The sequence below is a fragment of the Hyaloscypha bicolor genome (assembly GCF_002865645.1).
Source record: "Hyaloscypha bicolor E unplaced genomic scaffold K444scaffold_125, whole genome shotgun sequence".
Lineage (NCBI taxonomy): Eukaryota > Fungi > Ascomycota > Leotiomycetes > Helotiales > Hyaloscyphaceae > Hyaloscypha > Hyaloscypha bicolor.
The window spans coordinates 1,195,466-1,220,326 of record NW_020194627.1 but is presented as its reverse complement, the minus strand read 5'-3'; the positions used below and the strand labels follow the sequence as shown (position 1 = coordinate 1,220,326).

At 19.0% G+C, this 24,861-nt stretch overlaps 1 protein-coding gene across 1 annotated transcript; it reads right to left on the bottom strand.

Moving 5' to 3' along the window:
• Positions 1-701: 701 nt before the first annotated feature.
• Positions 702-1,103, bottom strand: K444DRAFT_633698 (uncharacterized protein; the record flags this gene model as incomplete). Its single annotated transcript, XM_024883649.1, has 1 exon — positions 702-1,103. One exon carries the CDS (start codon positions 1,101-1,103, stop codon positions 702-704), a length of 402 nt encoding a protein of 133 aa, XP_024732482.1.
• Between the last annotated feature and the right edge of the window lie 23,758 nt (positions 1,104-24,861).

Sequence of the window (24,861 nt, the reverse complement as noted above, 5' to 3'; positions counted from 1 at the left end):
AAGAAGACCAGAGAAGGAGAGTACAGCGTTTGTAAGATGACTTTAACTTGAGCCGAACTATAAAGCTGGTGACTATAAGACGATCTATTCGGGGAAACTTTAATTTAAAGATCTTCTTACGGCAGAGGTGTAATTTGTTGAGGTCAAAGACCTGAAAGTCAACTACTAAGTTTATTACTCTTCTTAACTAGAGAATAACCTAATATATAATAAAAATACTCTCATAAAGATTTTAGAGGAATAGAAACCGATTTAGGGGGAGCAACTTACTATTATAAATAAAATAAGTATTAGAGTTAAATAAAGATCTTAGAATTTTAGTAAATACTTATAATAGTAAGTAATTAATATAAGACTAGATATTTTAAGATATAATATAGTTAGAAATTAACTTAAAATTAGAACTTCTAACTCCTTGAAGTTCTCTGCTCTAGTTTGAGAAGCTGTTATTTACTTTCATATCACATTCATAGGAGACTATAATATTGGAGGGTTCCCTCAGAGATCTTGTCTCTGAGGTACCATGAGACGGAAATCCATTCTACGTAATGTGCATCCCCAATTTGAAGTCACCCATAACCACCCTAAGTCCAACATAACACAACCTGAACGCCAGTTCCACCCCCAGCCACCGAATAATGAAGTGTTATACAGTTTTGATACTCCCTATACGATTCCAGAAACCCATCCTACTCCCTGCTCTATGTCACGAGCTCAGCCGTAGCACTTGAAGCTTGGCTCATCCCCACATCAGAAGTCGCCGGCACAATAAACTCCTCCAGTGCGTTCTCATCTACAAATTTCCTCTCACTAACATGCTCCTTTGCACTGTCCGCTGTCCAGACTTTGTCCTCGAACTTTCCTCGCTTCTGACCATCGACGTACTTGAAAATGCAATTTGCCTTAGGCAAGGGTTGAATTTGCACTCGACCTTGCTGTGCAAGAACTTGCATTGTGTGAACGATATCTTCGTTTAATTGGTTTGCTAAATCAGCCACATACTGCATCTCTTCGTCTTGTCGCTGAGAAATAGTGAGAGTAGGAGCAGAAGAAGCAAAAATCGCGAGAGCGAAACCGGAAAGAATAGTGATTGAGAACTGCATTTTGAATAGGTTACTCGAAAGGGAAGAGCAACGATATTGAGATAAGGTGATTGATGATGTTTAAACTATTAGGGTTAATTATATGCTATTATAAGGCCGGCGTCATAACTCCAGGGGGCTCAAATTGGCTACCTAGTAATATTATTAGAATTAAGGTTCAGCAGTTATTTTTAGTATATGTCTTTATTTGGCCCCCTTAGGAAGGGCCAAATCCGGTTCCCTGTCTAATATTCGGCAATGGAAAGTCACGTGTTTGCCTTCGATTCAAGCACAACAGAAATCATCTTAAGCGAGGAACACTAGCATTACACCCCTTACCCTGAGATCCTTTTTCAGTATTATTATATTATTAGGTGTTATTTGTGGAAGTTCTTTACTAAGTTACTTTTATGGCATTAACTCTTCCTCTGGAACTGAATTATCAGTTTTTCAAAAAAAAAAAATCAATTTTATAATTATAATACAAGTTAGTTACAGGATGTAATCTTATATTCGAGTTAGATCTGAAACTTTAGAATGCATTTCTTATCTTAAAGACAAAGCACTTCAATATATTAATCAAGATAATAAAGGATCGAGAATCTCTTGCAGATACCCTCTTAAGTCAATTCCTCTACTTTACTCGAACCGCCTTCCTTTACACTCAACTATTTATCCCACCACTTCCTTATTAAGTAGCAGAGAGGTCTTAGATGCGTATTATAGTAGTATAATATCCTCTTATTATAGTGCTCCCCTATCTATAGTAACTGCAGGTTACAGATATGGCAGGAATATATATATAAATCTCTTTCTTCTCTCTCTTCCTGCCTTTTTTATTTCCAAGAACCGGTCCTTATTAACTAAAATAGTAATATATATATTATATCTATTACTAGTAAACTCTGTAGCCCTTCTACTTCAAGAAAGAAGAAATCCGAGAATTGCGAAAGGTAAATAACTATTTATATATACTATATAGTAATCTTAAGTAGCTACTATAATTATATTTCTAATTTTATAAATTTAAGCCATTAACTGCTTCTATATCTATATTTACTCTAGAACTAATATAATTCGGAATAGAGATAGAAGTAATCTACTTTTATTATTAATATTTAATTAATATTTATAATTATTTTTATTTTTATTTTCAAAGAATTTCTGAGAGATTAAAGAAAAATAAACTTTATTTAATAATATATAGTTTTCTCGGGCATTCTTATTAGGCTCTCAATAATTCTATAGGCTATAAGATATATCTCTAGCCTAATATAGAAATATTAATATAGCCTTTATAAATATATATCTATTTCTAAAAAGATAATATTTCTAAAAGTATTTTTAATTCTTACTATTTTAATAGTAAATACAATTTGTATTATTATTAATATTTATAATATATAAATACTTATATATTAATCTGGGCTAATATTAATTATAAACTTTGTATTTCTACTATTTAGATATTATATAAGGCTTTTATATAAAAGCAGTAGCCTTTTATTATCGGATTATAATTGTATTTATTATTAGATAGCTAATATCTCAATTATTAAGGCTCTAATATATTTAGTTATTACTATTATTTTAAAGATAAAAAAGGCAGATACTATTTTTTAAATAATAATTTAAATAGTCTATTTTATCTCTTTTATTATAACTATAATCCAATTAGTATTATAGGTATTCTTAATAATTATTATTATACTTTTATTAATATTTACTATTTCTATTAATTATTATTATAAGGTCTTTATAATTATTTATTAGTTCTTAATAGTAGTAATTATAATAATAGTTTGAATCTATATAAGAATAAGAAAATAAAATATAATTCCTATAATATATTTACTAGATGCCTTTAGTATTTTAATAATTATATAATATTTTTGGCTTTTTAGAATTATATATCGAAATTTAAGAATTAGAAACAAGCTTATATAAGTAATAATAGAAAAAAATATAAGATTATAATTATATCTATTATACTTTTAAGGCCTTGAAATTTTAAGGCCGGCTAGTATATTAAAATCTATATACTATATCTGAATTAAAGTTTTTATTTATAATAGTATTCTTTTTACTTCTTATTATATAAGCTTATTAATAGTAATATAGTTATTTGTCTAATAATTAGAAAGAGAAAAGGATTTATAATATTACTTATAAGTAAAGAAACTCTAGAAATACTTGCCTTAATTAATAGTTCTTATAATAAAGAAATTCAATTTAGAACTTATAATATAGTTTTATTTTTTATTAGTAAAATCGGAATTATTAAAATATTATTATATATTTATTAGGCTTTAAAAAAATTATATATAAAGAATTAGCTACTACTATATATATTTCTTCTAGAAGATTAATAATAATATAGCCTATAAAAATATAATAAACTTATATTTTTATAAATTATTATTATATAATATAAATAGAAATATCTCTAATTTCATTTATATTTTAATTTAATTTAAATTCTCGGTTTAACTAATTAATATAAGACTTAATATAGAAAAGAAAATCTATTTAATTATTAAAATAGTACTAGATAGTATTATAGTTTTAAATAAATTTTAAAGAATTTATTAATTTACTATACTAATTATAATATAATATATATTAGCTAAAAAATAAATAAAAAGGCTCGAAAATTATAATATAATCTCTTAAAAATAAAAGTTTATCTTTTTAAGCTTGAGTTTTATTTAGAGTTAGTATTTAGAAATAAAAAAGAAAAGCTAGAAAGTTAGAATAATATTTATTTCTATATAATAAAAAATTTAGTATATTAAAAAAATTTCAAAATTTCAAAATTTCAAAATTATTATATTAATAGAAATAATATAATAAATCTATTACTAATTTTAAATATAATTTTTTTTAATTATAATTAATTTAAAAGAAAAATTATAAAGAAAAATTCGTAATTCTTATAATTTTATTAGTTATTTTTAATATATTACGTTTTTTATTATCTAGAAATATATATTAGTTAATAAAACTTTCTAATATATAGGCTTATATTAATTAATAAATTATAGAAAAGTTGCTTTATTAAAACTATAACTCGAGTACTTATATAATATTTTCAAGATATTAAAAGATATAAAGTTTTATAAGTAGTTATATATAATAAAATAAATATTAGAACTATATATTAAGTAAGATTTTAGAAATACTATTATATTATATAATTAATTCCTTAATTTAAGTATTATTTTTAAAACTATTTTATATAATATATTATATAATACTATAAGAGAGCTACTTTTAATAGACCTCTAATAATTAGCCTTTATTTTATATCTTTATTTTTTAAGAAAATCTTTAAATCTGGGCCCTAATAAATTATTTCAATTTCTATTTGAAATTCTTAAAATAGTAATTTATATCCGGTTATAGCCTAATTTATAAAAGAATATATAATTAAATTATTAAATATAATATTTTATAATAAATAAATTATAATAGTACTATTAATTTATATAATATAAAATAATATTATAATTTATTATCTTAATAATATTAAAATATAAAAATAAAAATAAAGTAATATAAATTTTTATAAAAAATATTTTAAGATATATATTTTAAATAAAATTAGAATAAAATTATTTCTTTTATTTAAAATAAAACTATCTAATCTAATTTCTATTAAATTATAGATTTTATAGATTTAGAAATAGAAAATAATACTTTATTATATAATATTAATAAGAAGCCAATTTTTATTTTATTCTAATATATAATAAGGCTTTATAAAAATAATAAAAATAATAAAAATATTAAGAAAGAAATAATAAATCTTATTAAATAAAGGGAATTTTAGGTAATTCTAAATATTAGAATTTAAAATAAACTTTTATATATTATATATAAATAATTTATAATAAATATTAGATATAAAGAATTAAATATTAAATATTTTATTAATATTACTTTATTTTTAATAAAATAAAAGAATAAAGTCTATTAATTAAATAATAAAGCAATTTTTATTAAAAATATTATATTCTTATATTATAGCTAGTTAAATATATTATAAAATATTTATAAAAGTACCAGAATTAATAAGCTATTTATATTTTATAACTTTATAATATTTATAAATACCTTAAGCTTTCTTGAGATATTTTAGCTTATTATTTTTTCTTCTTATATTTTCTAGTATTACAAGTTATATATAAACCACGTAATTATATATATCCTTATATAGTAGAATAGCTAATAAGGCTTCTAATCTTATTATTATGCCTTTTGGCCTGCTTACTTATATTATAAAGCTATTTCCCTATATATATAATTATATATTTAATTAATTTATAATAGAATAATAAGGTTTCCAGTTTTTATATATCTGAAATTTAAGCAAGTAATTACTTAAGCAAGGCTATAAAGCTGAAACCGACTAAGTTTACTCTGAGATTACATTTTATATATAGCCTAATAAGCTACTACTATAATAAAATAGGGCAAGAGCCTAGGCTAGCTAGTAATAAGAACTTTTATAGTTTATATAAGGTTATAGTTAATTATATAAGTTCCTTTCTTTAATAAAATATCCGAGTTAAAGCTCGGAAATAAGCTTTCCTAAAAGGAAAAGGTAATATTACAAGTTATATACGAATTATATAATTATATATACCCTTATATAATAGAATAGCTAATAAGGCTTTTAACCTTATTATTATGTTTTTTAGCCTGCTTACTTATACTATAAAACTATTTCCTTATATATATAATTATATATTTAAGTAATTTATAATATCTAATAGCTAGAAGAAACTTCTAATAATATTAAAATATTAGACTATAAACTAGTTATATAATATAGTATTCTATTTTCTAATTCTGCTATTTTATATATTTTAATAAAAGCAGATTTAATTCTTTATAATAATAATAAACTATTAAATTATAAATTAATCTTGCCTTTATATATTAGCCCGAACTTTAATTAGAGCTTCTTTAATAAAAATAATATTATTAAGATCTTTTAATTTAGTTCAGAATCTAGTAATAATATATTAATTAATAAGCTAGCTTTATTATTTATTTTCTATAATACTAATATAATAAATAAAAAACTTTATAGCTATATAATTATTATTATAGTTTAGGATTTCTATAAGGTATTTATTAATAGGTAATAAGATAATAAAATAAATTAGTAAGTTATAAAACTATAGTATTAAATTTAGTATAGAACTAATCTTTATTTCTTCTATAAGGTTCAGGAAAGCCCCCTCTAAATAGGAGGCCCCGATAGTATATATATAATTAGTAATTTATAAACCTAATATATATAATATAAATAGTAATTAGTTAGAATATTAAAGGGCTACTAATCTCTCTAATTAATACCTATAATATTCGAGGTTTATTATATACCCTTAAGTTATATATAATCCTATATATATTATAACTATATCCTCTTTCTAGAATCTTGTTCTCAAGATCTATTAATTTATCCTAGTAAATATTTAATTAATTAATTATTTAATTAATATAAACTTCTAGTATCTTGGGAAATGGTTTTACTAATATAATCTAAATAATAAATATAAAAATCGTCTAATTAGATTAGAGCTAAGTAAGTAAGAAGAAAGAGTAATTATATTCTAGATATAGGAACTAGCTAGTAATTATAATTTTATTTGGGATCTGAGTATTCTAATTAGCTTAATCTAAAATACTAAAGTATTATTCTATAAAATTAATATTACCTATTAGATCTTATATTAGAATAATCTAAATAGCTATATAGAAAGAATTTAATAAATATTCGTATAAGAAACTTATATAAATATTTCTAAAGTCCTAGAAATTATTTATAGACTTCTGGAAGTATATATTAATTAGTTATACTAAATTCTAATTAGAACTAGTATAAAAACTAGTAATTAATTCAGATAGTTCTCTATTTCTATAAAAGGGCCTCTTTATATTACTATATATTCTTTTCTTTTCTAATAACTATATATATAATAACTTCTTCTATTATTGCTTTCTAGTCTTTTCTTTTATCTTTCTCTAAGTTTTTTTTAATTATTTTTAATTAATTTCATAATATCTTCTTCTAGCTTTATTATTTACTAATATAATTACAAGTATAAAAGTAATCTTATAGCTTCCTTTTCTATTACTAGTAAATACTTGAAATATTTCAAGTATTTATTTATTAATTCCTTTACCTTATATACTATAGTATCTAGTAAGAAGAATTATAACTATTATAATAAGAGTTCTAAATCTTATATATTAGTAAGTTCTTTAGTTTTAATATCTATTAAAGCTAATACAATTTCAGATTCCTTATTACTTATTAGAGGCTTACTAGTCCTAGAAAGATATTATTATAACCTTTAAGAAATTTCTTAAAAAATATTATATTAATATAAATAATACTATTAATTAGGTTTTTAAAGACTAGAAAGATATTAATAAGCTTCGGAATTCTTTTTCCTGTTTTAATAAGATAAAGAATAATACTATTTAGGTTAGTATCTTAAAAATAAGTTCTTTCTAATATATTTAGGTATTTACTAATTTTTTAAAGAAATATTATAAAGTCTATTTTTAAAATATTAATCTTATTACTAAAATTATTACCGAGATTACTAAGTAGTCTATTACTAGTATTTTAAATACTAATAATATAATACTTATAGCTATTTAGAACCTGACTTTAGAAGTTCAGGCTTTCTATAAGATATATATAGCTATTATAAGTTTCTTATCTATTTCTCTTAATATTCTTAATACTAATATTATTATAGTATAACTATATTCTACTAAGAGATAAGTAGATTCCGGAAAATATTAGCTAATTCTTTACTAAGTCCTAAATAGGGCTAGTATTTAATATTCTTGTTTTAAGAATTAGAAATTTATAGGAATTAGAGTTTATTTATTTGAGATACCTATAGCTAGTTTACTTATAATAAATCTTTCTTAATCCTGAATCTTTTTTCTAATAATTTAAATATAATTCTTATAAGCCTTAATAAAATCCTGGAAAATCTTTATAAATAAAAAAACCTAGAGAAAAAATATTTCTATTATTATTCTGGGCCTTTTTTTAATTATCTAGATCTTCTTTTTCTTTTAAATAGCTTTTTTCTTAATAATCTAAAATTCTTTTTAATTTTAAGAGATTATTAAAAAATAATTTCGGATTTTAAGCTATAGTTTTAATTATATAATTTTAGAAGTTTCTTGAAATTTTCAAGATTAGAAAAAGCAAATAACTAGATATTATAATTTTTAGGCCAGGCTTTTTATTTAATTAAATACTATTACTTCTTACTTCTATTATCTTATTAGTAATTAATAATAGCCTCTATTTTCTATTCTTATTCTTTATTATTATTTACTAATTCCGGAAGTTTTTTAAAGAAATATAAATATAGCTTCTAATTCTTTTTTATTATATATTTTTTAAGAAGGAAAATATAGAAAGTTAGATATAAATAATTATATATATTTAATAATTCTAACTTATATACTAAATTACTAATATATTTAAGGATCCTAAATAGACTTATAAATTTTAGCTTAAGCTTCCCTATTTTAAGTTTAATATTTCTTATTAATAATATTATCTAGGCTTTTTTAGAATAGTATTTAGCTAACTTATATTTATTATAATAGATTTCCCGGTTATTTTATATATAATACTATAAATTCTTAAGCTTTTTCTATTCTATTTTAAGGATTTCTAGCTTTCTATATATAGCTAATATCTTTCCTATAATTCTATTTTCAGAATTCTATAGAAGTTAAAAGTAATATCTATAATATATATAAAAAGATATATTTTATAAAACCTAATATTTTGAATTATTATATATAAATTCTATAAAAAACAACTTCTTAAATTAGTTATTTTTTTAAGTATTATAATAATATCTCAAGTAATATTTCAGGACCTAATTCTATTTTTCTATCTAATTATCTATTTAAGAATAATAAACTATATTCAAATACTATTTATATATTAAATAGAAATAGAAAGTAAACTAGAACTAGTTAGTAAATACTATTTCTTAATTAGAAATAATTCTATTAAAGGAACTAAAAATTAAGAAAACATATTTCTATATAATTTTAGTAAGCTCTAAAGAGTTAATAGTTTTATAATATATAATATATCTTACTATTTTAGAGTACTAGTTAATAATTATAAGAATTATATTAAAATCGGGACTTTCTACCAGATTCTTATATAGTAATAGACCTATAATAAAATCTATAAAGATCTTATTCCAGGGTCTTTTAGGCTATAATAAACTATTAAGTAAACTATATAATAAATGTCTCTTTACTTTAACTCTCTAGCAAATATTATATTCTTAATAATAATTATAAATATTTCCTTTTATATTCTCCTAATATCTGGCTATTAGGTTATTATAATAAAGCTTTATAACTTCTTAATATAAAGTAAAATTATTAGGTATAATAATTCTTAAATAGTACCTAAATAGGCCCAAATTATTTTTCTAGATTTCTTTTCTTTTAGTATTTTTCTTATTAAGCCTCTATTTTATAATATTTTAATATTAAGAATTATTTCTCTAAGCTATCTAGATAATATCTAGAAGAAATTCAGATAAAGAAGCTAATTCTATAGCTTTTTTAGTAGCTATATATATCTATATATAAGAAATTAGATATTTATAACTATCTAATTTAAAAACTCAGAAAACCAGAAAGTTTTTGGTTTTATTAAGTAATATAGTTATAGATACCTCTATTACTTTAGCTATAGTAGTAGAGCTTTTAAGGTATTTTCTTATATCTTGCTTCTTAACTAATTCTATAATTAAGAGATCTATAAAATAATCTATTTATTTGTCTTATAGTAAATATTTCTTTTTAGTTATTATAAATATAACAAGTATTAAATAATACTTATTTCAAAAAGGAAACTTTTTAGATATTTATAAAAACCTCTAAATTATAACTATAAAAGCTCTTTTTAGCTTATTCTAAAAGATTAGAAATCAAGTTATATTAATAGGATCTTCTTTATAATTAGGTCTTTTACTAGATTTATTTACTAGATTTAAGATATTTCTATAGTAAATAATATTAAAATTATATATTATAAAATATATTACCTAATATATTTAATAATTCTTTAGATACTTTATTTCTATAAAATATTAGAGGTTATTATAGTCTATAATAACCTTAATTATAAACCTGAACTTTTTAAAGTAATAGTACTAATATTTAAAGGCTTTAATAATTATAAGTAGCTTTCTATTATAGGTATTATAGTTATATTTAGCTTCGGAAAGTTTCCGGAATTAGAATATTACTAGATACTAGTATTTTTTTAGGCTATTACTAGAATTAACTTATTATAAAATAGTACTAGTAATTATGAATTTTAATATATTAGTTTTAATATAAATTTTCTTAGAAGAATTAAAATAAACTAGAATAGATATTATAATAAAAGCTTTTTTTAAAGTCTTAAAGCTTTTAGCTACTTTATTTATCTATATAAAAAGACTAGATTTCCGGCCCTTTTCTATTTCTTTTAAGAGGTCTATTAAGCCTATAATTACCTAAAAGTAATAGTAAATAAACCTATAATAGAAATTAGTAAATCTAAGAAATACTTAAATATTATAAAATAATTCTAGTTCTAGTTATTTAATAATATTATAGACTTATTTAGGATCCGTATAAATACCTTCTATTTTAATAAAAAAGCCCAAAAATTCGACTTTCTTAATATTAAATTTATATTTACTAAGTTTATAAAACAGGTTATTTTTATATAGTCTAATAAGTATCTAGTAAATATAATTATAATATTTACTTTTATTTCAGAAATAAATAAGGATATTATTTAAATAAATAACTATAAAATAATTTAGAAGCCTTATAAATATAATATTAATATATATTTAAAATATAGCTAGTATATTAGCTAGCCTAAAAGATATTATAAAATATTCAAAATGGCTATAATAGGTTCTAAAAGCTATTTTTTACTTATATTTTTTATAAATTCTTATCTAATAATATCTATTCTTAAAGTCTAGCTTTATAAAGATCTTGGCTTCTTAAAGCTAATTAAGGATCTTATTAATAAGAGAAAGCAAATACTAATTCTTAATTATAACTTAAATAAGTCTATAATAATTAATATAAAGATATAGCCCTCTATTCTTTTTAAGAATAAAAAGAATAGATATTTCTACTAGGCTTTTACTAGGCCTTATCTAATATTTATAAAGCATATTCTATAAATATAAATATAATACTTCTAGTTAGGTCTTTAATAAATTATATAAAGATTTATATAAGACTATACTATCTATATTAATAGAATATTTAATACTATTAAGATTAGGAAATTCCGAAGCTTTATTAGAATTAAAAACCTTTAAGAAATCTTTATATTTATTATTCCGGAAATAAATAGGTATCTTTAAGGCTTCTTTCTAGAAAGTATTAATTTATTATATTAAAAACTTCGATTTAATATTACTAAAATTATATAATAAAGCAGAAACCTAGTAATTATTATAAATATATAAAGCCTATTATCTAGGATAGTTATATTTGCCTTTAATTAAGAATAAGACTTAAAATACTAGTTTAGAATACCGGTTAAGCTTTTTATTAAATTCTTTTAATATTAGAATCTTAATATTATTAGGCTATATAAATATATATATCTATTATTTCTTAATATAGTTTATATATTATATAAGGGTTACTTTATAAAATTCTATACTAAAGATAAGGCTATAAGAGCTAATATTCTTATATCTATAGAACAAGAGCTTAAAAAAATATATCTTACTATAAGTTTAGGGCTATTTTACTAAAATTATTACTAGTAGCCCTATATAAGCTCCGGAACTAGTAATAATTTTGCCCTAAACTTATCCCGAGTAGCTTTAAATAATACTTCTTAGTAATAAATTTTTTATAAATTATATAAGAAAGAAAATAGCTTATAAATATATATAATTATTTATAAATAAGCTAAAACTATTCTTTTAATTTATATTTTATATATAATTTCTTTTAAATTTTAAGTTTAATTAAATTTCTTTTTAATTATTATTAAAATATTTAATAAAATTATTTAAAATATAAACTTTTATAATATAATTATATATAATACTAAATTATATAAAAAATTCTTAATATTTTTAATTATTAAATTTTAATAATATAAATATTTTAAATAAAAACTAAAAAATATTAATTTAAATATATATAAATTATTAAAAAAAGAGTTATTAGATTTTATATAATATTTAAAATTAATTAATTATTATTTATTTATTTATTATTTATTTATTATTTATTTATTATTTATTTATTATTTATTTATTATTTATTTATATTTTAATAAAGAAACTTTTATTAAAATATTTAGCCTTTTATTTTATATATTAGACCCGGTTTGCTTTCTTATTTTATTCTTAATATATATTATATATAAAGAACTAGCCAAAGTCTATAAAAGGCTTTTTTTAATTATAAGAGAAATAGTATTACTTTTATAGGCTTTTCTGGAACTTCTATAAGCTCTTTTAGCTCTCTTATAGGCTCTCTTAAGCCTTACTAGTTCCTATAAGCCTTTTACTACCTATACTTTTACTTATAACTTCTTTTCAAGTCTTATTCTCACTTATAAAGCTTTTCTTTTCTTTCTATAAACCCTCTTAAGCCTTATTCTTACTTATAAAGCTCTTTCTTTTTTTCTATAGATTCTTCCAAGCCTTATTCCTATTTATAGAACTCTCTCTTTTCTTTTATAGATTCTCCCAAGCCTCACTTCTACTTATAGAGCTTTTTCTCTTTTCTTATAAGCTTTTCCAAGCTTTATTCTTACTTATAAAGCTTCTATTTATAGAGCTTCTTCCTATTTACAGGTACTTCCAAGCCTTACTTACTCTAAAATTAAAGCTAATAATTATTATTATATTTATATTTATTTATATATATTTTCTCTTACCTTTTTACTAGTTTATAAGCCTGCTTTTTCTCTTGCCTTTTTCTCTTCTCTTATACTTCTTTCTTTTATACTTTCTTCTCTAGCTACTTTGCCTATCTCTTTTTCTTTTTTCTTATTTTTCTTCTTATATTCTATTTCTTTTTTAAATACTTATATTCTATTTATTTCTTTTTTTTATTCTCTTTCTACTATACCTTAAACTCTTCCTCTTCTAGAAACTAGCTGGCCCTCTTATACTTATAGCTCCCTTATTTACTTTTTAGGATCTGCTTCCTAAATTCTTCTTTATATCTTTCTATTCTTATATTACTATTACTAGTTCTAGAGCTCTTACTTCTTCTCTTAGGTTAGCTCCTATATATAATTATTAACTATAATTACCTAATATCTAGTAAATCCTCTCTTTTTCTTACTAGTAGCCTGCTACTAGTACTAGATATAATTTATAAGCTTAATATAAGTAAGAGAAGAATTTGGATTCTAAGTATAAGATTAATAATAATTCGATTTAGTATTCTAGTACTAATAAGACTTATAAATAAGAAAGTAGCCAAGATTACAAAGTTATAAGTAGCTAAAGTAATAGGTTTATAAGTCTAGAAGAATTAGCCTGCCTATAAATAGGTCTATTAATTTATCTATATACTCTTCTTTCTCTTACTCTCTATTTCTCTTTTATTCCTAAATTACTATATAATATAAGGCCTATTACTTTAGATATAAAGTATATATTATGGTTTACTAGCTATTCTTAAGAAGGAATTAGAAGATTAATCGAGAGTAATAATACCCAAAGTAATAAAGTTAATTTAATAAAAATATTATATATTATAAACTTAAGTAAAATAGAATATAAGAAATTTAAAAAATATAAGAAATATAAATATCCAGAAGTTTTAATATTCCTATATAGATTTATTTATATAATAGTATTGGGTTTTATAGGTCTAAGCTTAATATAATAGAAAAAAATAATTATTTATAATAAATATCTTAAGATTATAGGCTTAATAAATCTTGAATCTGTTTTTATAAAAGGTTATAAATTCTTAGTTATATTTAGATAAGGTAATAAAGTCTTGGCTTTAAGTCTAATTATTATTAAGGAAGTTATAATCTAATCTAGTATTATTAAGTCTATTATATATCTCTAAGATATTTATTTCTAGCTATATTAATCTTATTTAAATAATTATATAAAGTAATATATCTTTTTTATTATAGCTAAAATTATTAATATTTAAGATTTAGTCTTCTCTTTTTCCTGTTTTTTAGAAAAGTCTTTTCTTAAATATTTCTCTATAATAATAGTATTAACTTACTTTTATAAATATCTTAACTCCTCTATAGTTTTGGCCTTATTAGAATTCTATTAAGTTTATTTAGTATATTTAAAATATTTTATATTTCCTAAGAAATGTTTTTTCTATTTATAAGTTTAATAAACTATATCTAAAATAGAACTAGTACTTTATTAAGGCCTTAAAGAGACCAAAATACTATTTGAGGTTTTCTTATATAATTTTCGGAACTTATTTTTTCTTTTTTAATAGCCTTATAAATTAGAATTTACTAAGTTAAAGTTCTTGGGAATAGAATTGCCTTTACTAGACTCTCTTGCCTTTATTTTCCTTAATTTAGAATAAATAATATATTTTGCTTTCTGAGCTTTTTTAAGCTATTTAGAAATAAATACTACCTTATTTCCTGAGAAAATAAATACAAGTATCTAATAAGTCTTATAATTAGATAAAGTAGTATTAAGAATCCGGACCTGATTTCTTTCAGGATATAGGTTCTAATTAATTTCGAGACTAATTATCCAAATATATAATTTAGTAATTATTTTACTATTTTTCTAATAAAGATCTTAAAGTTCCTTAAAAAAATCTTATTAATAGATTTGAGATACTTAAAGTATATTAGCTAAATAGGCCTTAAATTACTTCTAATAAACCTTATATAATAGTAGGCTTTATTTTATTATAGCTTCTTAAATATTATAAGGTTTATTTCTAAAAGTACTTATAATAGAGTTAATTTTAGAAAAGTATTTATTATAAATTCAAGATTAGGTTCTAAAGACTATTTTTTAGGAAAATATAAATATTCTCTATTTTTTAAAAAAACTTTCTATAATATAAGTCAGATATCCGGATCTTAAAAAGCTTTTTTTGGTTTAAATATATCTTTAGGATATTATATAGTAGCTTCTAATAAATAATATTAAGATTACTCTTAAAGCTTATTATATTAGGAAAGGAAATAGGTTCTAATTCTATTTCAGGAAATTCCCTAATAAGAATTACTAAAAAAGAGAAAATAGACTTATAAATAAAGTTTCTATAAAATATAATAAACTATAAGATATCCCTAAAACTATTCTTATATTACTTTAATTATAGAATATACTAGTTAATTATATTTACTAATTCTTGCTTTTATTAGAGTACTTCGATTTTAGTATATAATCTCTATTTTATAGTTTAGGTAATAGTAATTTAAATATTAATCTCGGTATCTTAATTATTACCGGAATTATTTCTATTATTATTACTAGCTCTCGAAGGCTTCTAAAAGGCCGTATTAAAAGTATTAGATAAGCTTTTACTATTACCTATATTAGAATTAATCTATTTGACTTCCTCTATAGAAATAGCTCTAGTAAGAAATTATATATTTTATAGATTTCAAGATATAACTACTTATTAAACTACTTCCTTTAAGGGTAAGGAGATTAGCTTATAAGGTATTTATTAGTAGGTAATAAGATAATAGAATAAATTAGTAAGTTATAAAACTATAGTATTAAATTTAGTATAGAACTAATCTCTATTTCTCCTATAAGATTTAGGGAAGCCCTCTCTAAATAGAAAGCCTTAATAGTATATATATAATTAGTAATTTATAAGCCTAATATATATAATATAAATAGTAATTAGTTAGGATATTAAAGGGCTATTAATCTCTCTAATTAATACCTATAATATCCGAGGTTTATTATATATTCTTAAGTTATATATAATTCTATATATATTATAATTTCTAAACTATTTTTATATTTATAAATTCTTTAAAGACTACTTTTAGTAATAAAGAGGCCTAATATTAATTAGTAATATATTATTCTTTTAATATATAAATTAATAAAGAACTATTATAACTATTTATAAATATAAAGTTTTAAGTTAAAAGAATTTATACTATTTACTAAAATTTATTATAGCTTTTTAAGAATCCTATATTTATATAAGATTAATTAAAAACATTTTAAAAAAGTATAATAAAATATTATAATCTTAAAATAGCCCTAATCTTTATATCTGTTTTTAAAATACTATTATAGCCGAAAATAGAAAAAGAAACTATAAAAAGAAATAGACTTTTTTTAATAATTCCCGAAAAATCTAAAAAAAATAAACTAAATCAGAAAAAGAAAATAAAGAAAAGAAAAATAAAACCGGCTAAATAAAGTTTAAGATAATAGATCTATTATTTCTTAAGCTACTTTATATTTTTAAGAAATAAAAATTATATAAAATAAAATATTATTTAAATATAATTCAAGTAATTAGCTAAAATAAGTTTTAAAAATAGACTAAAAAAAGCAATTTAATTCTAGCTAATATTTTTATAATTATTCTCTAAATAGCTAAAATAATAAAAACCTTTTATAAATATTCCGATCTAATATTATTCTAATTAATTTCTATTTAAATAAATCTAGTATTTTTTAAGCTTGCCTTATAATTCTCGAAAAAAAACTATTTTACTAAAACTATTTTTCGAATATAGTATTAAATAAAGGATATTCTAGAAAGAATAAAAGTTACTAAAACCAAATTCTTATTTATAGTTAGTACTTTTACTATTATTTTTAATAATATTAAAAGTAGAGAAATACTTTATTAAATAATTTACTAGTTTAACTAAAATAAAAAATATAGAACTTTTTTAGCCGGATTTATATTAATAGAAATTTCAGGTAAAAATAAAAGAGGCTAGTAATATAAAGTTTATATTATATATCTATTTTATTATTTAATATTTTTTTAATCTAAAACTAAAAAATAATATTATATTAAATATTTATTATTAGTATTAGCTAATAAGTTCTATTACTTTCTTTTTCTTTATTTTTTTCTATTTATTTTTTTAATTACTAATCTTTAAGTTCTTTTTTAATTATTATAGCTATAATATTTATATTATCTATTTTAATACTATTTTAAATTAAATAGAAAATATAAATAAAGCCCTAGTTCTAATATCTTATTATTAAAAATAATTAATAACTAAATATTAGCTAGTAGAAATTAGCTAAATAATTTTATAATAGTATTCTAAATAATATATAACTATTTTAAGATTTATATTTTTACTTATATTAAACTTTCTATATTAATTCTTTTATAATACTTTTATTTTTCTTAATTATATTTAATTTATATAAGATTAGCTTTTTATTAAATAATTAAATTAATTTTACTTTTAGTATTTTAGTATTAGTTATAGAAATAATTAATATTATACTTATATAAATAATATTAATAGAATTAAATAATATTATATTTATTTAAGTTATAAATTATATAAATTAGTATTTTTAATTTAGTAGCTTTAATTTAGTATTTCTAATTTAGTATTAATATTTAGTAAGATTTCTATTTCTTTAATTAGACTTTTAATAAATCTCTTATTTTAATATATCTTTTTAGAATATAATATTTAATTTTAGATTTAAATATATTACTATTAATTTTCTTTTCTAAATTTATAAATATTTTCAAATATATTTAAATATAAAGAACTTATTTCTTTAAGAACTATAAATATTATAAGCTAGGCTTTATTAATTAAAATACTAATATATATATTTCTTATATTATAATATATATAAAATTATATATAACTTAAGAGTATATAATAAATCTCGGATATTATAGATATTAATTAAGGAAATTAAAAGCCCTTTAATATTATAACTAATTATTATTTATATTATAAGTATTAGACTTATAAATTACTAATTATATATATATATATATATTATTAGAGCCTCTTATTTAGAAAAGGCTTCTCTAAATCTTATAAAAGAAATAGAAATTAGTTATATACTAAATTTAATATTATAGTTTTATAATTTACTAATTTATTCTATTATCTTATTACTTACTAATAAATACTTTATAAATTAATCTCTTTACTTTTAAAGGAAATAGTTTAATAAGTAATTATATTTCGAAATCTGCGAAATATATAACTCTTTACTAAAGCTATTTCTATAAAGGAAATTAATTAAATTAATTCTAATATAAATAATAATAAAAGCTTATTTAATACTTTTAATAGAGCTCCTTAAAAGCCTCTAAAAGCTAGTAATAATAACACAAATAATTCTAGTAATAATTAAAATACTAAAATTAATATCTGAATTATTATTATTTAAGCTATAGAATAGGGCTTATATATTAAAGTTAAAATACTTTAATAAAAGCAAAAATTAGCAAATATAATTAATTAATATATTCTATAATTAGAATAATATAAGAATATTTTCAAGAATATCTTATAGTTTATTATATCTTATAGAAACTCTATTTATAAGTCTATTTTATCTTTTTTAATAATTCTTATTAAAGAATTTCCTAAAATAAAGTTAGAACCTATTTCCTTTTCTAATATAATAAGCTTTAAAAATAATCTTAATACTATTTATTAGAAACTATTATATAATATCCTAAAGATATATTAAAACTAAAAGAAGCTTTTTAAGGTTCGAATATCTAATTATATTATAGAAAGTTTCTTAAGAAATAGAAAATATTTATATTTTTCTAGAAAGCGGTTTTTAGAATCTAATTTTAGACTTATAATAAATATTCTTTTAAAATTGACTCTATTATAAGTATTTTTAAAAATAAATCTTATAATATTTGAAAGGCTATAATAAAGTAAAATCTACTATTATATAAGATTTATTAGAAGTAATTTAAGGCCTATTTGGCTAATATACTTCAAGTACTTTAAACCCATTAATAAAATGCCTTTAAGAAACTCCGAGATCTTTACTAGAAAAATAATAAAATAGTTATTAAATTATATATTTAGATAATTAGTCTCGAAATTAACTAGAACTCATATTCTAAAAAAAAACCGGATCCGGACTCTTAATATTACTTTATCTAATTATAAGACTTATTAGATATTTATATCTATTTTCTTAGGAAATAAAATAGTATTTATTTCCGAATAGCTTAAGAAAGCTCAGAAAGCAGAATATATTACTTATTCTAAATTAAGGAAAGTAAAAATAAAAGAGTCTAGTAAAGATAACTTTATTTTTAAGAACTTTAATTTAGTGAATTCTAATTTATAAGGCTATTAAAAAAGAAAGAGAAAATTCCAAAAATTATATAAGAAATCCTCAGGTAATACTTTAGCTCTTTTAAGGCCTTAATAAAGTATTAGTTCTATTTCAGGTATAGTTTATTAGACTTATAAATAGAAAGAATACTTTTTAGAAAATATAAAATATTCTAAATATATTAAATAGATATAATAGAACTCTAATAAGCCTAAAGCTATAGAAGAATTAAGGCATTTATAGAAGTAAATTAATACTATTATTATAAAAGAATATTCTAGAAAAGACTCTTTTAATAAATAAAGAAAAGAAAAAACCAAATCTTAAATATTAATAATTTTAATTATAATAAAAAAGATATATTATTTTATATAATTATTTAAATAAAATTAATATAGCCAGAAATAAATACTTTAGAAATATATGGCAGATTTAGTAATACTAGATTAGATTATAACTTCTTTAATAATAATTAGATTTAAAGCCAGAACTTTATTACTTTAACTAAATATAATTAAGAATTTATAACCTTTTATAAAAATAGATTTAAGGTTTATTAAGACTATAATTTTAAGGTATTTATTATAAATAATTATAATAAGATATATTTTTTTAAATTCTAATTCTATAAATATAAAAATATTAGCTCTTATAGCTTTATTTTTAGTATAGAATTTTATAAAGTAATTCTTATATAATATATAGACTATATTAAGAAATAATAAATATATATACTTATATAGCCTAATAATATTAAGATCTTAATACTAAAAGAGTTCGGTAAAAAGCTTAACTAGTATTCTAAGCTAGTATTTCAAGTTTTATTTTTAACTAAAAGCAAATATAACTATTTTAAATAATAAACTTTATATATTTATAATAATTACTAAATCTCTATTTTATTATATAATTCTAGTAATGCTAAATAAGAGTTTTTAATATAGTAAATTAATATTAAATTAATATTTTCTAGAAAGAGACTTTAGAAATACCTATTTATTTCCGGAATAATAAATGCAAAAATTTCTTAGAGGTTTTTAATTCTAATAAAGCTTTAGAATTTTCTAATTTTAGTAATATGAAATATTCTATTAATATAAATAGTATAGTCTCGTATAGACCTTTATATAATCTATTAAAAACCTAACTAGAAGTATTATATTTGTATTAATAGAATATGTTTTATAAATATTAGATAAGGTCTAATAAAAGCCTAATAAAGGTATTTATTCTTTTTATTTCTAAGAAGAATAGAGGGCTATATCTTTATATTAATTACTATAGACTTAATTAAGTTATAATTAAGAACTAGTATCTATTTTCTCTTATTAATAAAATACTTAATTAGTTTTATAAAGCTAAGATCTTTATAAAATTAAATCTTAAAGATATATATTATTAAATAAGAATTTATAAATAATATAAATAGAAAATAGCTTTTAGGATCTATTATAGCTATTTTAAATATCTTATAATACCTTTTAGGCTAGCTAATATACTAGTTATATTTTAAGTATATATTAATACTATATTTATAGGACTCCTAAATTATTTTATAATTATTTATTTAGATAATATTCTTATTTATTTCTGAAATAAAAATAAATATTTACTAGATATTTACTAGGCTATATAAAAATAACCTATTTTATAAACTTAGTAAATACGAGTTTAATATTAAGGAAATCGAATTTTTGGGCTTCCTTATTAAAATAGAAAGTATTTATATAAATTCTAAATAGGTTTATAATATTATTAAATAGCTAGAACTAGAATTATTTTATAATATTTAAGTATTTCTTAGATTTATTAATTTCTATTATATATTTATTTACTATTACTTTCAAGTAATTATAGGCTTAATAAATCTTTTAAAAAAAATAGAAAAGGGCCGGAAATCCCGTTCTTTTATATAAATAAATAAAGTAGTTAAAAGCTTTAAAACTTTAAAAAAATCTTTTACTATAATATCTATTCTAGTTTATTTTAATTCTTTTAAAAAGATTTATATTAAAACTAATATATCGAAATTCATAATTACTAATACTATTTTATAATAAGTTAATTCTAGTAATAGCCCGAAAAAATACTAGTATTTAATAATATTCTAGTTCCGGAAACTTTTCGGAGCCAAATATAATTATAGTATCTATAATAAGAAGCTATTTATAATTATTAAAGCCTTTAAATATTAGTACTATTATCTTAAAAAGTTCAGGTTTATAATCGAGGTTATTATAGACTATAATAACCTCTAATTCTTTATAGAAATAAAATATCTAGAAAGCTATTAAATATATTAGATAATATATTTTATAATATATAATTTTAATATTATTTATTATAGAGATATCTTAAATTTAGTAAATGAATCTAGTAAAAACCCAATTATAAAAAAGATTCTATTAATATAACTTGGCTTTTGACTTTTTAAAATAAGCTAAAGAAAGCTTTTATAATTGCGATTTAGAGGTTCTTATAAATATCTAAGAGTTCTTTCTTTAAAATAAATATTATTTAATACTTACTATATTTATAATAGCTAAAAAGAAATATTTATTATAAGACAAATAAATAAATAATTTTATAAATCCCTTAATTATAGAATTAGTTAAAAAGCAAAATATAGGGAAATGCCTTAAAGGCTTTACTATTATAGCTAAGATAATAGAGATATTTATAATTATATTACTTAATAGAATTAAAAACTTCTTAGTTTCTCGAGTTTTTAAATTAGATAATTATAAATATCTAATTCCCTATATATAGATATATACGGCTATTAAAAGAGCTATAGTACTAGCCTCTTTATCTGAATTCCTTTTAGATATTATCTAGGTAACTTAGAAAAACAATTCTTAATATTAGAATATCTTGAAATAAAGATTTAGTAAAAGAGATATTAAAGAAAAAGAAATCTAGAGAAATAATTCGAGCCTATTTAGATATTATTTAAGAATTATTATATCTAATAATCCCGCTTTATATTAAGAAGTTATAAAGCTTTATTATAATAATCTAATAGCCGGATATTATATAATAAAGAAGACTTTTGAGTTCCTGAGAAAATTCTAGTATTAGAAGAATATAAAAGGAAATATTTACAAGTATTATTAAAAATATAATATTTGCCAGAAAGTTAAAGCTAAAAGGCATTTGCTATATAGTTTATTTAATAGTTTATTATAGCTTGAAAGATCCTGAAATAAGATCTCTATAGATTTTATTATAGGTCTATTATTATATAAGAACTTAGTAAGAGATTCCGATTTTAATATAATTCTTATAATTATTAACTAATATTCTAAAATAGTAAGATATATTATATATTATAAGATAATTAATTCTCCGGAACTTACTAAGATTATATAGAAATATATTTTCTCGATTTTTAACTTTTTTAATAAAATTATTTCCGATTAAGAAATAGTATTTATTAGCTAGTTTTAGTCTATTTTCTATTTCTATTTAATATATAAATAATATTTAAATATAGCTTATTATTCTTAGATAAATAATTAAATAAAAAAATAGAACTAAGTTCTAGAATATTATTTGAAATATTATTATAATACCCTAAAAAATAACTAGTTTAAGAAATTATCTTTTATAAAATTTATATATAATAACTTAAAATATTAGATTTTATAAAATATATCTTTTAATATATATTATAAATACTATTCTTAACTTTTATAAAATCCTGAGAATAGAATTATAAAAAAAATACTAGCTATATATAAGAGGCTAAAAACTCTTAAAGTAAAATAGAGAAAGCTTAAAGATTTATAATATTATATATAAAATAACTAGTAAATCTATTATAATAAATACTAATTAGCTAAATACTATTCTAAAAGAGCCTAAATACTATTATTAATAAAAAATATTAAATTTAAGGCAGGAAAGCTTAAGCCAAAATTTATAGGTTTATTTAGGATTCTTAAATATATTAATAATTTAATATATAAATTAGAACTACTAAATATATATAATTATTTATATTTAACTTTTAATATTTCTCTTTTTAAGAAATATATAATAAAAAAGAATTAAAAGCCATATTTATACTTTTTTTAAAGAATTTCCGGAATTAATAAATAATAATAAATAATAATAATTAAAAATAGAAGCTATTATTAATTACTAATAAGATAATAGAAATAAGAAATAATAGTATTTAATTAAATAGAAAACTTAGTCTAAAGATTATAATATCTAATTATTTACTTTTCTTAATCTTGAAAATTCCAAGAAACTTCTAAAATTATATAATTAAAACTATAGTTTAGAATTCGAAATTATCTTCTAATAATTTTTTAAAATTAAAAAGAATTCTAGATTATTAAAAAAAAGGCTATTTAAAAGAAAAAGAGAATCTAAATAGCTAAAAAAAGGGTCTGAAATAATAATAGAAATACTCTTTTTCTAGAGTTTTTTTATTTATAAAGGGTTTCTAGGGTTTTATTAAAACTTATAAGAATTATATTCAAATTATTAGAGAATATAATTAAATTAAGAAAGATTTATTATAAGTAGATTAGCTATAGATATTTCAAATAAATAAATTCTAATTCCTATAAATTCCTAATTCCTAAAATAAGAATACTAAATACCGGCCCTATTTAGGACTTAATAAAAAATCGAGTAATACTTTCCGGAATCTGCTTATCTTTTAATAAGATATAGTTATATTATAATAATATTAGTATTAATAATATTAAAAGAAGTAAATAAGAAACCTATAATAGTTATATATATCTTATAAAAGGCCCGAATTTCTGAAATTAAATCCCGAATAATTATAAGTATTATATTATTAGTATTTAAAGTATTACTAGTAATTTACTTAGAAATTTCAATAATAAGCTTAGTAATAAAATTAATATCTTAAAAGTAGACTTTATAGTATTCTTTTAAAAAATTAGTAAATATCTAAATATATTAAAAAAAAACTTATTTTTAAGATACTAACCTAAATAGTATTATTATTTACTTTATTAAAACGGGAAAAAGAATTCCGAAAATTATTAGTCTTTTTCTAGTTTTCGAAAATCTAATTAATAGTATTATTTATATTAGTATAATACTATTTAGAATATTTTTTAAGAAATTTCTTAAAGGTTATAATAGTATTTTCCTAGAACTAGTAAGCCTCTAATAAATAATAAGGAATCTGAAACCATATTAGCTTTAATAGATATTAAAATTAAAGAACTTACTAATATATAAGATTTAAAGCCCTTATTATAATAGTTATAATTCTTTTTACTAAATACTATAATATATAAAATAAAGGAATTAATAAATAAATACTTAAAATATTTTAAATATCTACTAGTAATAGGAAAAAAAGCTATAAGATTATTTTTATACTTATAATTATATTAGTATTATAATATATATATTAT